Source organism: Manis javanica, chromosome 10 (genome assembly GCF_040802235.1).
Source record: "Manis javanica isolate MJ-LG chromosome 10, MJ_LKY, whole genome shotgun sequence".
Classification (NCBI taxonomy): Eukaryota; Metazoa; Chordata; class Mammalia; order Pholidota; family Manidae; genus Manis; species Manis javanica.
In genome coordinates, this window is record NC_133165.1 from 88,563,341 (window position 1) to 88,575,911 (window position 12,571).

At 42.0% G+C, this 12,571-nt stretch overlaps 1 protein-coding gene across 1 annotated transcript; it reads left to right on the forward strand.

Annotated features, from left to right (window-relative positions):
* The first annotated feature begins 8,746 nt into the window (after positions 1–8,746).
* LOC108383375 (tubulin alpha-1B chain) lies at positions 8,747–12,259 on the forward strand. The gene is made up of 4 exons (XM_036992429.2): positions 8,747–8,973; positions 10,289–10,511; positions 10,632–10,780; positions 11,110–12,259. The coding sequence occupies exons 1-4, from the start codon at positions 8,971–8,973 to the stop codon at positions 12,088–12,090; spliced, it is 1,356 nt and encodes a 451-aa protein (XP_036848324.1). The 5' UTR covers positions 8,747–8,970; the 3' UTR covers positions 12,091–12,259.
* Positions 12,260–12,571: the final 312 nt, after the last annotated feature.

Genomic DNA, 12,571 nt, shown 5'->3' on the forward strand with positions numbered 1-12,571 from the left:
TAGGAATTTACCCTAAGAATGTAGGATCCCAGTTTCAAAACGACATATGCACCCCTATGTTTATTGCAGCACTATTTACAATAGCCAAGAAATGGAAGCAACCTAAGTGTCCATCAGTAGATGAATGGATAAAGAAGATGTGGTAGATATACACAATGGAATATTATTCAGCCATAAGAAGAAAACAAATCCTACCATTTGCAACATCATGGATAGAGCTAGAGGGTATTATGCTCAGTGAAATAAGACAGGTGGAGAAAGACAAGTATCAAATGATTTCAATCATCTGTGGAGTATAAGAACAAAGCAAAAACTGAAGGAACGAAACAGCAGCAGACTCACAGAACCCAAGAATGGACTAACAGTTACCAAAGGGAAAGGGACTGGGGAGGATGGGTGCGAAGGGAGGGATAAGGGGAAAAAGGGGCATTACGATTAGCACACATAATGTGGGGGGGCACGGGGAAGGCAGTACAGCACAGAGAAAATGAGTAGTGATTCTATAGCATCTTACTAGGCTGATGGACAGTGACTGTAATGGGGTATGTGGTGGGGACTTGATAATGAAGGGAATCTAGTAACCACAATGTTGCTCATGTAAGTGTATATTAATGATACCAAAATTAAATAAATAAATAAACATTAAAAAATCTCTTGAATATAAACATGAGCAACTTTTTCTTGAACACATCTCCTTGGGCAAGGGAAACAAAAGCAGAAGTGAACAAATGGAACTACATCAAGCTAAAATCTTCTGTACAGCAAAGGACACCATCAGTGGAACAAAAAGGCATCCTACAGTATGGGAGAATATATTTATAAACAACTTATCTGACAAGGGGTTGACACCCAAAATATATAAAGAACTCACATGCCTCAACACTCAAAAAGCAAATAACCTGATTAAAAAATTGTTGGAGGACATGAACAGACAATTTTCCAAAGAGGAAACTTTGATGGCCAACAGGCACGTGAAAAGATGCTCCACATTGCTAATTATCAGGGAAATGCAAATTAAAACCACAAGGAGATATCACCTCACACCACTTAGGATGGCCAACATTGAAAAGACTAGGAACAACAAATGCTGGCAATTATGTGGAGAAAGGGAACCTTCTTACACTGCTGGTGGGAACGTAAACTAGTTCAACCATTATGGAAAGTAATATGGAGGCTCCTTAAAATACTAAACATAGAAATACCATTTGACCCAGGAATTCCACTTCTAGGAATTTATGCAAAGAAAGCAAGATCTCAGATTCAAAAAGACGTATGCACTTCTATGTTTATCGCAGCACTATTTACAATAGCCAAGACATGGAAGCAACCTAAGTGTCCATCAGTAGATGAATGGATAAAGAAGAGGTGGTAGATATACATAATGGAATACTATTCAGCCATAAAAAGAAATAAATCCTACCATTTGCAACAACATGTATGAAGCTAGAGGGTATTATGCTCAGTGAAATAAGTCAGACAGAGAAAGACAAATACCAAATGATTTCCCTCATTTGTGGAGTATAACAACGAAGCAAAGCTGAAGGAACAAAATAGCAGCAGACTTGCAGACTCCAAGAAGGGACTAGCGGTTACCAAGGGGGAGGGTTGGGGAACAATGGGTGGGGAGGGAGGGGGAAGGGGATTGCGGGGTATTATGATTAGTTCACACGGTGTATGGGGGTTTATGGGGAAGACAGTATAGCTCAGAGAAGATAAACAGGGACTCTGTGGCATCTTACTACATTGATGGACAGTGACTGCAATGGGGTATGGGGGGGGACTCAATAATATGGGTGAATGTAGCAACCACATTGTTTTTCTTGTGAAACCTTCATAGGAATGTGTATCAATGATACCGTAATAAAAAAAAAGTGAAGAGAAAAAACATGGGATGGGAGAAAATATCTGCAAGTCATATATCAAAGAACTTGTATCTAGAATATATAAAGAAATATCACAACTCGATAATAAAAGTTAAAACTCAAAAATGGGCAAAGGTTTTGAATAAACATTTCTCCAAAAAAGATATACAAGTGGTCAATAGGCACATGAAAAACGTGCAACATCATTAACCACCAGGGAAATGCAAATCAAAATACAAGAAATATCACCTCACATCCAGCAGATATCCATAATCAAAAAGACAGTATACAAGTGTATATCCAGCAGGTATTCATAATCAAAAAGACAATATACAAGTGGTATGTGAGGATATGGAAAAACTGAAACACTCAAACATTGCTAGTGGGATTACAAAATGGTGTAGCCACTTTGGAAAACAGCTTAACAGTTCCTCAAAATGTTAAATGTAGAATTACCACATGATGCAGTTCCTCTTAGATATATAGCCAAGAGTAATAAAAACACACGGCCACACAAAAATGTGTACATAAATGTTCATAACAGCACTATTCATTATAGCCAAAAAGAGGAAACAACCCAAATGTCCATCAACCGATGAATGGATAAAGAAAAGGTTGTATATACATATAATGGAGTATTGTTTGGCAATAAAGAGAGATGAAGTACTGATACATGCTACAATATAGATGAACCTTGAAAACATTATGCTAAGTAAAAAGAGCCACATCTTATATGATTCTATTTATATGAAATGTTCAGAACAGATCCAGGGAATATCCAGGGAAACAGAAAGATGGTAAGTGGTTGGCAAGGGCTGGGGGGAAGGGTGAATGAGGGATGACTGATAATGGGTACCGAGTTTCTTTTGGGGTGACAGAAATCTCTAGTTACAGAGCAGTGATGGTTGAATAGCTATATGCTAAATAAATATGCTAAAAAACAACGAATTGTATACTTTACAGGGGTGGAATTTATGGAATGTGAATTATCTCAATAAAGCTATTATTTTTTTTACAAAGTAGGACAGGGCAAAAATAAATACTTCTACCTCATAAATATGTCTTAATCTACCATTTTACTTTATGTTGACTTTTTTATATTAACTTTAATTATAAAGTAATGCATCTGGATTAAAGAAACTTTGTTAAATATGGAAAAGCAGAAAAAAGATTTTTCTTTAAATAACCACAAATATTACCATTCAGTATTGAAATTACCATTTTCTTTTCCCCAAATAAAGAAAAATCTGTTGTTCCTTTGGATTTTCTTTCTCTATAACTGAAATTCATCATCTCACAAACCCCCAGCAAAGGAAGAAAACTTAAACACTACTTCAAGGTAAATCAGTTACTTCTTGTTTAAAATAGTCTCACTTGAGTAAATGTTTAGTCAAAACTCATATTTAAGCTCTTCTACCTTCCCCTTCTTTTATTTTCTCTAAGTTGATCTAAGTTCCTAGAGGAGCTTGGGTATTATTCTCAAATTGGAGGAAGGGAATCTGATCCCTGAACTGTCTTTTGTCCTTGCCAGCCTCTGCTGAGTTGTAGTTGACCCAACCTGTCTTCACTTGTTTTTTTGCTAATATCTAGGGTTCCTGCCTTGGCCTCTAGACTGTGTCCCTTCTTACAGTAGTTCCAAGTCTCTTTCAGGTTGCCAGCCTTCTCAGAACTTCCACATCCCCTTGGGTCTATGGGAGATCTCAACTGCTTTGCCCATCATGTTGGGGAATGGGGGGAGAAATTTGTAAGGCTGCTTTTGGTCTTACCTGCCTAGGCACTTCCCTCAGCCATGGCTACTCTACTGCTCAGGCAGTAGGTGGTTTGATGTTGGGCTTCTTTAAGAGTCTCGAAGTTCTCCAACCTAAGCGTCCATCAATAGATGAATGGATAAAGAAGATGTGGTACATATACACATGGAATATTGTTCAGCTATAAAAAGAAAGAAATCCTGCCATTTGCAACAACATGCATGGATCTAGAGGATATTATGCTCAGTGAAATAAGCAAGGTGGAAAAAGACAAATACCATATGATTTCACTTATTTGTGGAATTTAAAAACAAAGCAAAACAGAAGGAAAAAAAACAGCATTAGACTCATGGACACTGAGAAGTGACTAATGGTTACCAACGTGGAGGAGAGAGGGCGGGGGCTGGGGAAAAGAGGAGGGGGACTGTTGAACCACTGTGATGTACCTTTGATAAAATGAAATAAATAAAAAGTCAAAAAAGAAAAAAAGAGTCTTGCAGTTCTCCAGGCTGTATGTTAGAAAGTGAAATACAAGACTTCTCTGCTTAGAACATCTCCTGAACTGGTTGATCTATCCTCATCTCAACTGCCAGGGCCGAGGCCCAGTGGAGTAAGATATGAGAATGCTGGATCTTGTCTCAGGAGCCACAGGCAGATAAACCTTAATCACTCTGTCTTAGATTTACCACTACATGATTGTTGGTTGAATTCCTTATTTCTTTTTGGAGAGATAATGATTTTTTTCATCATCATGCATTCTTCACAATTCTGTGGAACCTGGTATGAACTGTAAATATCAAGTTCTGTTATAATGGCTCCTTAGAACCCACAAAACTTTAACAAAACCCATTTCTTGCAAAACCCAGTGCTTTCAAAATATTAATGAAACCATGATATACCTATAACAATAGAATACTCTGTAGATTAAAAATAAAAATGAGGATACTCTCCAGGTATGGATATGGAAAGATATCCAGAATATACAGAGAAGTCAAAAAATCAGAAGAAAAGTATCACAAGGTCACACACCATATCAGTCATGCATTATAATCAGCTACAAAAAACAGACACACACACCTCAAAAAAAAGAAAGAAGAAGATCATTGCAATTTAAATAAAGTAGGCAATCCAGGGCTAGGGTGGCAGCTCCACACCATTAGTTGGTTCTACTCATTTTCAACTAGTGGATCCTCTTCCTAATATTTAAAAGTTTAAGTGCCCCAGGAATCAGTCCTTGGACATCTAATCTACACCCTTTCTTCCTAGGTGATCTCATCCAGTTTCCATGCTGATCCCTAACATTATATTTCATATCTGTTTCCTATAGGGTCATTTTCTTTCTCTTTCACTAGAATATAAACTCCATGAGGGCAAGGACATATTTTATTCATTGTTATAACTATGTTGCTATTTGAGTTTAAAGAAGTAACTGCCATTGTAGGCACTCAATAAATATTTGTCCAATAAATAAATGAAAATAGAAGCCATAGTGTTTTCTCTGTACAGTGGACACTTTCCAGTCTTTACCCTACTTAATCTCACTGCAGTATTTGACATTGTACCACTTCTTGAAACTCATTCTCCTTGGAGTTGTAAGACCCTCGTTCTCCATCTCTGAGCATTTCTTCTCAGACTCCTCTTACAGGCTCCTTTCTCTACTTTAAATATGATCATTCTTCAGACTCCATACTAATGCCAAATCCTCTACTAAGGCCACCACTCTCTGCACTCTACACATTCCCCCTGAGTGGTCTCATCCATCCCCACAGTTTAATTATTATTTTGCTGAAGACTCACAAATCCATATCTCTCCCCTCTCTCCATATCTGCATATATGACTAATGGACATCTCCAGGTATACATACCACAGACAATTAAACCTCAAAACGTGTCAAAAGCTGAAACTGTTCGCTTTTTCTGTGTCCCTTCTTCAGTTCCCATCCACTTCTGCCTTCAGTTTTCTGACTTCAGTGAAAACCACTACCATTCAAGCAGTTACTTAAACCAAGAAACTGAAAATTTACTTATTCCTCAGTTTCTCTCACACTGAGTCCAACCAATCACCACTTCAACAATGAACAACAAATTACATATTAAGCACCTACTATGTAATAATAAATCTGGACATAAGTGGTTTAAGGTTGGCTCAGCAGCTTGTGTCAGAGCACTAAATTGGTATCTGACTCTCTTTACATTAAGAGCCCTCAAGGTCTTAAGTTGGCTCCAGGCATCAATACCTTCATAGAACATTTCCAAAAGCAATTGCCAAAAGCAGAAAGCAAGGGAAATGAGTGAAACAAAAAGGCTTTCTCAAGGGTACAATCTCTTTTGATCACCGAGGAAAACCATTCCCAGAAACATCCTAGCTGACTTCCCTTTATATTCCATTGGCCAGAACTGGATCCAATTATAAAGAGACTGAGAGAGTAAGTATCTGGCAAAAGGAAACAGACTTCCCTTGGTTTGTCGCCTGGGATTGAGCACATGAATATCCTTACCAAAAAATAAAATAAAATAAATAAAAATAAAAATGTTCTTATGGCAAAGAAAGAGAATAGAAGAAGGTGGTTTTGGAAGGGCAAAAAGATTGACTACCACAAAAGACATGGGGTTTGCAATCTTATTGGAAATTTTAAACAAGTAACTAGATATATAGACAAAGTAACCGACATTCTATAAACATGAAATAAGGTGATACAGATAAAATGTGATGGGCATATTTTGAAGATAAAGGTGAAAGAATTTACTAATGGTACTGAATGTGACGGTATGAGAAAAAGATGATTCAAACTAATATTGATTCCCATTCATAAATAAAGGTGGAGAAAGATAATTAAGGGTCTAAAGTTATTCCACTATTAACTGTCAAAGTTAGAACAGAATCTAATACCATCTGAAATCAAAGTGCACTTTCTTTCCCCAATACCATCTATCTGTGGAAAACAGAACACAAAATGGCATATATAAATTTATAATGCTTTAATAAATAAGAATAAAAGACCAAATGTTTGACAACAGTTGATGCTTGGTATATTGTTTGTTATTTGGTTTTGTGTCTTTCCTTGTAGAGCTGGTTAAATCAACAAAATATTTTGTGAAACCACCATATGGAACTATCAAAAATGTTACTGACTTCTTAGAACAGTAGCAAATGGCCACTATATTAACTAGCAAAGATGGGAGAGGCTCAAATAGTAACAAAAGGTTTTCTACCTCTAAGCCTCAAAGCAAATAGTTATAAGCCTTGAAACAGTTCAACAAAAGAAAGACATATATAATCAGTTAAAATATTAAGATGGGTGGATAATACTGTGTTTATATTCCAACCATAGAAAACAATTTAGTTGTTAAATACAGATAAAGTGTATACATCATAGATGATATAAAGAAATAGACCCATGTAAGTTTAGTATGGGTAAAAAAGGGAAAAAAAAGTCAGCACTTCTTCTCAGGAACAAGAGGTAGCAAAATTAACATAGCATTATTCAACATTTTTCTGGCATAGATACCAGACTAGATTATATTTAAAGGTTCCTTTTAGGACCTTAAAAAAAAAAACCCTCAAATATTTCCTCATTCACAGCAGGGGAATTCATAGATAACAAGGATAGCAAAGCTAATGGTTTTAGGAGGGTATGTGGTGAGATATATAGGCCCACAGGAGCAAATCTCTGCAGTGAAAGCTCTAAGGTTCTGCAAAGAGCTAGAAGGAGGGAGGTGCCTGCTGTCAAATGGCTTTCTTCCAGAGCAGACAGCAAAATGGAGTTCAGCAGTGTCTCCTAATGTTTGCTCTTCTGATCAAGTCAAGCTAAAGCTAATTATTTTCTATCTCCTTTTAAGAGTAAGTGAGGCGCTATTCAATTATATTCTTGTCCCTTTATAACCCAATTTGGGAAATGTGTGCAAATTTGGATTGAGTAGAAAACTTTTTACAGGACTACAAAAAATATTTAATTAGAAATAAATGAACTATGCTGATGGACAGTGACTGTAATGGGGTATGTAGTGGGGACTTGATAATGGGGGGAGTGTAGTAACCACAATGTTGCTCATGTAATTGTGTATTAATGATACCAAAATAAAAAAAGAGCGGAAATTACAGATATATATATATATCTGTATCTCTTTTGTTATTAATACAGTGTCACTGGGAGGACATTTTGAAAGGTGTAGTAAGAGCACTAGATTTCTGCTAGTACCATTTTAAAGCCACACCTTAGCCTTAACTAACCATCATACGCATTTCCAAGGGTTAGAATGTAGTTTATGGTCTTGTAGATTTCTCCTGAATATAGAAAAAAAAAGTTTACCCAACATAATCTGGACCTCCTGGCACTAAACTATAACCAATTGGTAAATCTTGACATAACAGAAAGCAATCAGTATTATGTAGTTTTACAAAACTCTAACTTAAGGAATCCCCACTTCCTAATATCCTTCTGTGTTAATTTCCTCCCTACGCAGACTTCTGTCCCCACTTCTTCAATTCAGTTTCTCAAATGCATCTTTAAATCTACTGTAAAAGCTCCTAGAGCTGTTCCATAAAGTTGGTGGTTTAGGTCTAAATGAGGCCTACTCTGCCCTTTTAATAGCTTTGATATTCAATGCTTAGGGAGTACTCTCCTAATGACTGTCATAACTATTTGCTTCCAACTTCAGGTATCTTTCGTTTAAAGAACAAGATATTACAGTAAACCAAATAAAACTATTGTTTTGTAAACCTTGCGTCCTCCACATTACCAGGTAAGTACTGATGCGCACTACCTGTAAAATTCACTGCTTTTAAAGGAACTGAGAAAAGAAAAAGGCAAAACTCACTGACTGTGGCAACATGAAAATAATCAGCTGATGTATCCGAACTATACAAGTTTCTGCATTTCATGGTGCTTCATCTTTAAAACTGTGTGGACTTATCAAGTCTTAGGGCTCATCCAAATTAAGAAAGGCCGCCTTTCCCAACCCCATGTTAGCTTGTTCCGAAACTGCGCCCACCCGCAGTACCCCCACCACCCCGCCCAGGCCCTGGCGGCCATGCGCCGCAGACTGCAGCACCAGAGCTCGCTGCCCGAAGTGCGGCAGACTCCGCCCCGCAAGGCCGGTGCGGGGAGGGGCTTCTGGGGCGGGAGCCCGCCTCTGCGGCTGCCAAGCCGGGAGCCGAATGGGCGCGCCGCACCGGGGGAGAGGCCCACGGCCGTGGTCCCGCCTTTGCCTGCCCGCCCCTCCCCGGACCGCTACTTAAGTGGCTCCAGCGGCGCCCCCTTCCCCAGTGTGTTACTTACCTCGACTCTTAGCTTGTCGGGGACCGTAACCGAGACTCGGTGTCTGCTCCTGTCTCGAGCGCCTGCTAATCCAGAGCCACCATGGTGAGTGGGCCGCGTGCCGCCCTCGTTCTGGAGAACCAGAGGAAGCAAGCAGGGGGTTCGCGGAAGGGACTCTTAACTAGAGAGGGCTAGGACCAGCGCTAGCCATTTGGAGGGCAGAAAGCCAGGCGAGGGTGGGAGTAGAGAGAACGGATGAGGCCGGACACGGCATTGGGGCCGCTACGTTTTCTTCTGGGCCTATGGGAAGGGGTGGCAGGGCACCGGCTCCCCTCCATCGTGGGTGGGGCTCTCACTTAGCCCTTAAACTCGAGGCGCGGCGCCCCCAAACCCTACAGTTTTCCCGCGCCTTCCCATCCCCCTTTCCTCACCCCGCCTTTGGCGGGCACGCGCGCGGCCTCTCCCCGCCTTCACTTCCTCCTCTAGGAGAAAAGCGGAGGCGGGAAGGATCAGACACAAAGGCGCACGCGCGACCGTTATCTTCCCGCCAGAGAGCGGCTGGAGACCGCCGTTTCAGTCTGCGCCTGCGCACTGCGGGTCTATGGCCGCAGGGCGTCTCCTGCCCCGAGTTTCGAAATGAAAGCATTAAAATTGTGGAGGTCTCCTGTCAGTGTGCTGCATTAAGTTAGTGTATTAGGACAATAGGCTCCCAACAGCCTGTAGACATCTGCCCTTCCTTGGCCTCGCTGTTGGGTTAGGAATATGTGTGGGAGCAGGTGCCGGCGGTGAGGGATTTGGAAATCGGATCTTAGTCCAAATCTGGGCCGCCAGTAATCCCCTGCTGTGCCCTGGCAGATGTGGAGGTGCTGGGCTGAGCCCCCGCCTCGAGAGCAGAGGGTGGTTGCCCTCGGCAGCCCTTCTGCAAACGTGGCTGCTGCGTGCCTGTGCAGCTGCGCGGCCCCGCCGGCCGCAGAGGGGCGCGGGCGCGCACACCCTGAATTGCTCATTCATCCTGTGCCGCAGAGCCCCGCCTCGTCCCTGCAGCTAGACGATTTTTCTGCACAGCCTTGGCCACGTGCTTCCTGTGCTGCTGGCTGCCCGGAAATCTGGCCACCTAGTCTAAAATGGTATTATGAGGCCTGAGCTCTGGATGCATGGCCTCCTTCCATATCTTGGTCCTCCAAAGGAGAAAGCTGTGACTAAGCCCTCTTGATCGAAAGAGGCCTTCCTAATACAGAGTGGGAAAGTTCACTAAAAGCACTGTAGATCAAAGAGTACAGCAGTTCTCTCCTAGCAAAAAAGGAATATTACATGTCAATTCTTTTTAAAAGAGGAAATTTGTTAGATTGATTCCATTAGCATTTTGTTCTGCTTCACTGTCACTTCTAGACTAATTCCTATTCTGTCTTCTTTCTTGCAGCGTGAGTGCATCTCCATCCACGTTGGCCAGGCTGGCGTCCAGATCGGCAACGCCTGCTGGGAGCTCTACTGCCTGGAACACGGCATCCAGCCCGATGGCCAAATGCCAAGTGACAAGACCATTGGGGGAGGAGATGACTCCTTCAACACCTTCTTCAGTGAGACGGGCGCGGGCAAGCATGTGCCCAGGGCAGTGTTTGTCGACCTGGAACCTACCGTCATTGGTGAGTGAGGTCCCAGGGGTCTGGCACAGGATGCCTGCCCTGGGGGTTCCCTTGGCACCCTGGGGCCTCTCAGGCTCTGCAGACTGTCAGTGACGGGGCCACTGTGCTCTCCTTTTCCAGATGAAGTTCGCACTGGCACCTACCGCCAGCTCTTCCACCCTGAGCAGCTCATCACAGGCAAGGAAGATGCTGCCAATAACTATGCCCGGGGGCACTACACTATTGGCAAGGAGATCATCGACCTTGTCTTGGACCGAATTCGGAAGCTGGTATGTTATCATAAGAATAAAGTCAATTACTGAGCCCAAGGAAGACATTTGAAATATGTTCTTTTCAAACACAGAATTGAAATGTAATAAAATGAGTCAGGTGAATTGTTCCTTTTTAGTTTTTCAAAATATGAACCATTCGGTGTCATTTCATAAAAATTAAGATATAATTAAGAAATGCTGAGTAATTCCAGGAAGGTCTGTGTTTTCAAAAAGTGTTTTTTGTCAAAGTCAGGTATCTTTGCAACTGTATGAAAAGTGAAAATATATTTACTATGATTGTATCACAAAAAGCAGTAACTGTTTTCTCTATTCCTCATTTCTAACAGGCGGACCAGTGCACAGGCCTTCAGGGCTTCTTGGTTTTCCACAGCTTTGGTGGGGGAACTGGTTCTGGGTTCACCTCCCTGCTGATGGAACGTCTCTCTGTCGATTATGGCAAGAAGTCCAAGCTGGAGTTCTCCATTTACCCAGCCCCCCAGGTTTCCACAGCTGTAGTTGAGCCCTACAACTCCATCCTCACCACCCACACCACCCTGGAGCACTCTGATTGCGCCTTCATGGTAGACAATGAGGCCATCTATGACATCTGTCGTAGAAACCTGGATATTGAGCGCCCCACCTACACTAACCTGAACCGCCTTATTAGCCAGATTGTGTCCTCCATCACTGCCTCCCTCAGATTTGATGGAGCCTTGAATGTTGATCTGACAGAATTCCAGACCAACCTGGTGCCCTATCCCCGCATCCACTTCCCTCTGGCCACTTACGCCCCAGTCATCTCTGCTGAGAAAGCCTACCACGAACAGCTTTCTGTAGCAGAGATCACCAATGCTTGCTTTGAGCCAGCCAACCAGATGGTGAAATGCGACCCTCGCCATGGTAAATACATGGCTTGCTGCCTGTTGTACCGTGGCGATGTGGTTCCCAAAGATGTCAATGCTGCCATTGCCACCATCAAGACCAAGCGCAGCATCCAGTTTGTGGACTGGTGCCCCACTGGCTTCAAAGTTGGCATTAATTACCAGCCTCCCACTGTAGTGCCTGGTGGGGACCTGGCCAAAGTACAGCGAGCTGTGTGCATGCTGAGCAACACCACAGCCATTGCTGAGGCCTGGGCTCGCCTGGACCACAAGTTTGACCTGATGTATGCCAAGCGTGCCTTTGTTCACTGGTACGTGGGTGAGGGCATGGAGGAAGGGGAGTTTTCTGAGGCCCGGGAGGACATGGCTGCCCTCGAGAAGGATTATGAGGAGGTTGGTGTGGATTCTGTTGAAGGAGAGGGTGAGGAAGAAGGAGAGGAATACTAATTACCATTCCTTTCACCCCTGCAGCATGTTATCACTCAGAACTTCAGCTTCAGCATTAACTGACAGGTGTTAATCTGATTAGATTGTCTTCCCCTTTAAATGTGATCATGTCTTTTCCATGTGTATCTAAGAGTTCCATCGTGTCAAAAGTAAAGGCTTTAAGCAAGAAGGTTTGATGTGGTTTTTCTAAATTTATTTCTCCAATTCAAGATGTACTACCACTCATTTTACACCTGGAGGTTAGTCTCAGCAACATGGTGGTATCAGGGATTCCAACTGTCAAGCTATCTGGAAAAGGGAACATACTGGTTTGGAAAGGAGAGCTAAATTCTGACACTAGCCTGTCAATACCACTTCAGCCAGTGTACTCACTAGCTCTTGAGATTATTGGGTAATTGCTAATGAGTTTTGGAATGCTCTGCATTTAGATGACTGCTGTTTAAAGGGACCTGTTAACATCAATGTAACAAAATCTCGAAAT

What these genes read in the sequence shown, in the direction of transcription:
- LOC108383375 (XM_036992429.2), top strand. An exon ending in CCTGGAACCTACCGTCATTG is followed by an intron (nt 10,512 to 10,631) that starts GTGAGTGAGGTC and finishes CTCCTTTTCCAG; the next exon opens with ATGAAGTTCGCACTGGCACC. An exon ending in TGGACCGAATTCGGAAGCTG is followed by an intron (nt 10,781 to 11,109) that starts GTATGTTATCAT and finishes CATTTCTAACAG; the next exon opens with GCGGACCAGTGCACAGGCCT.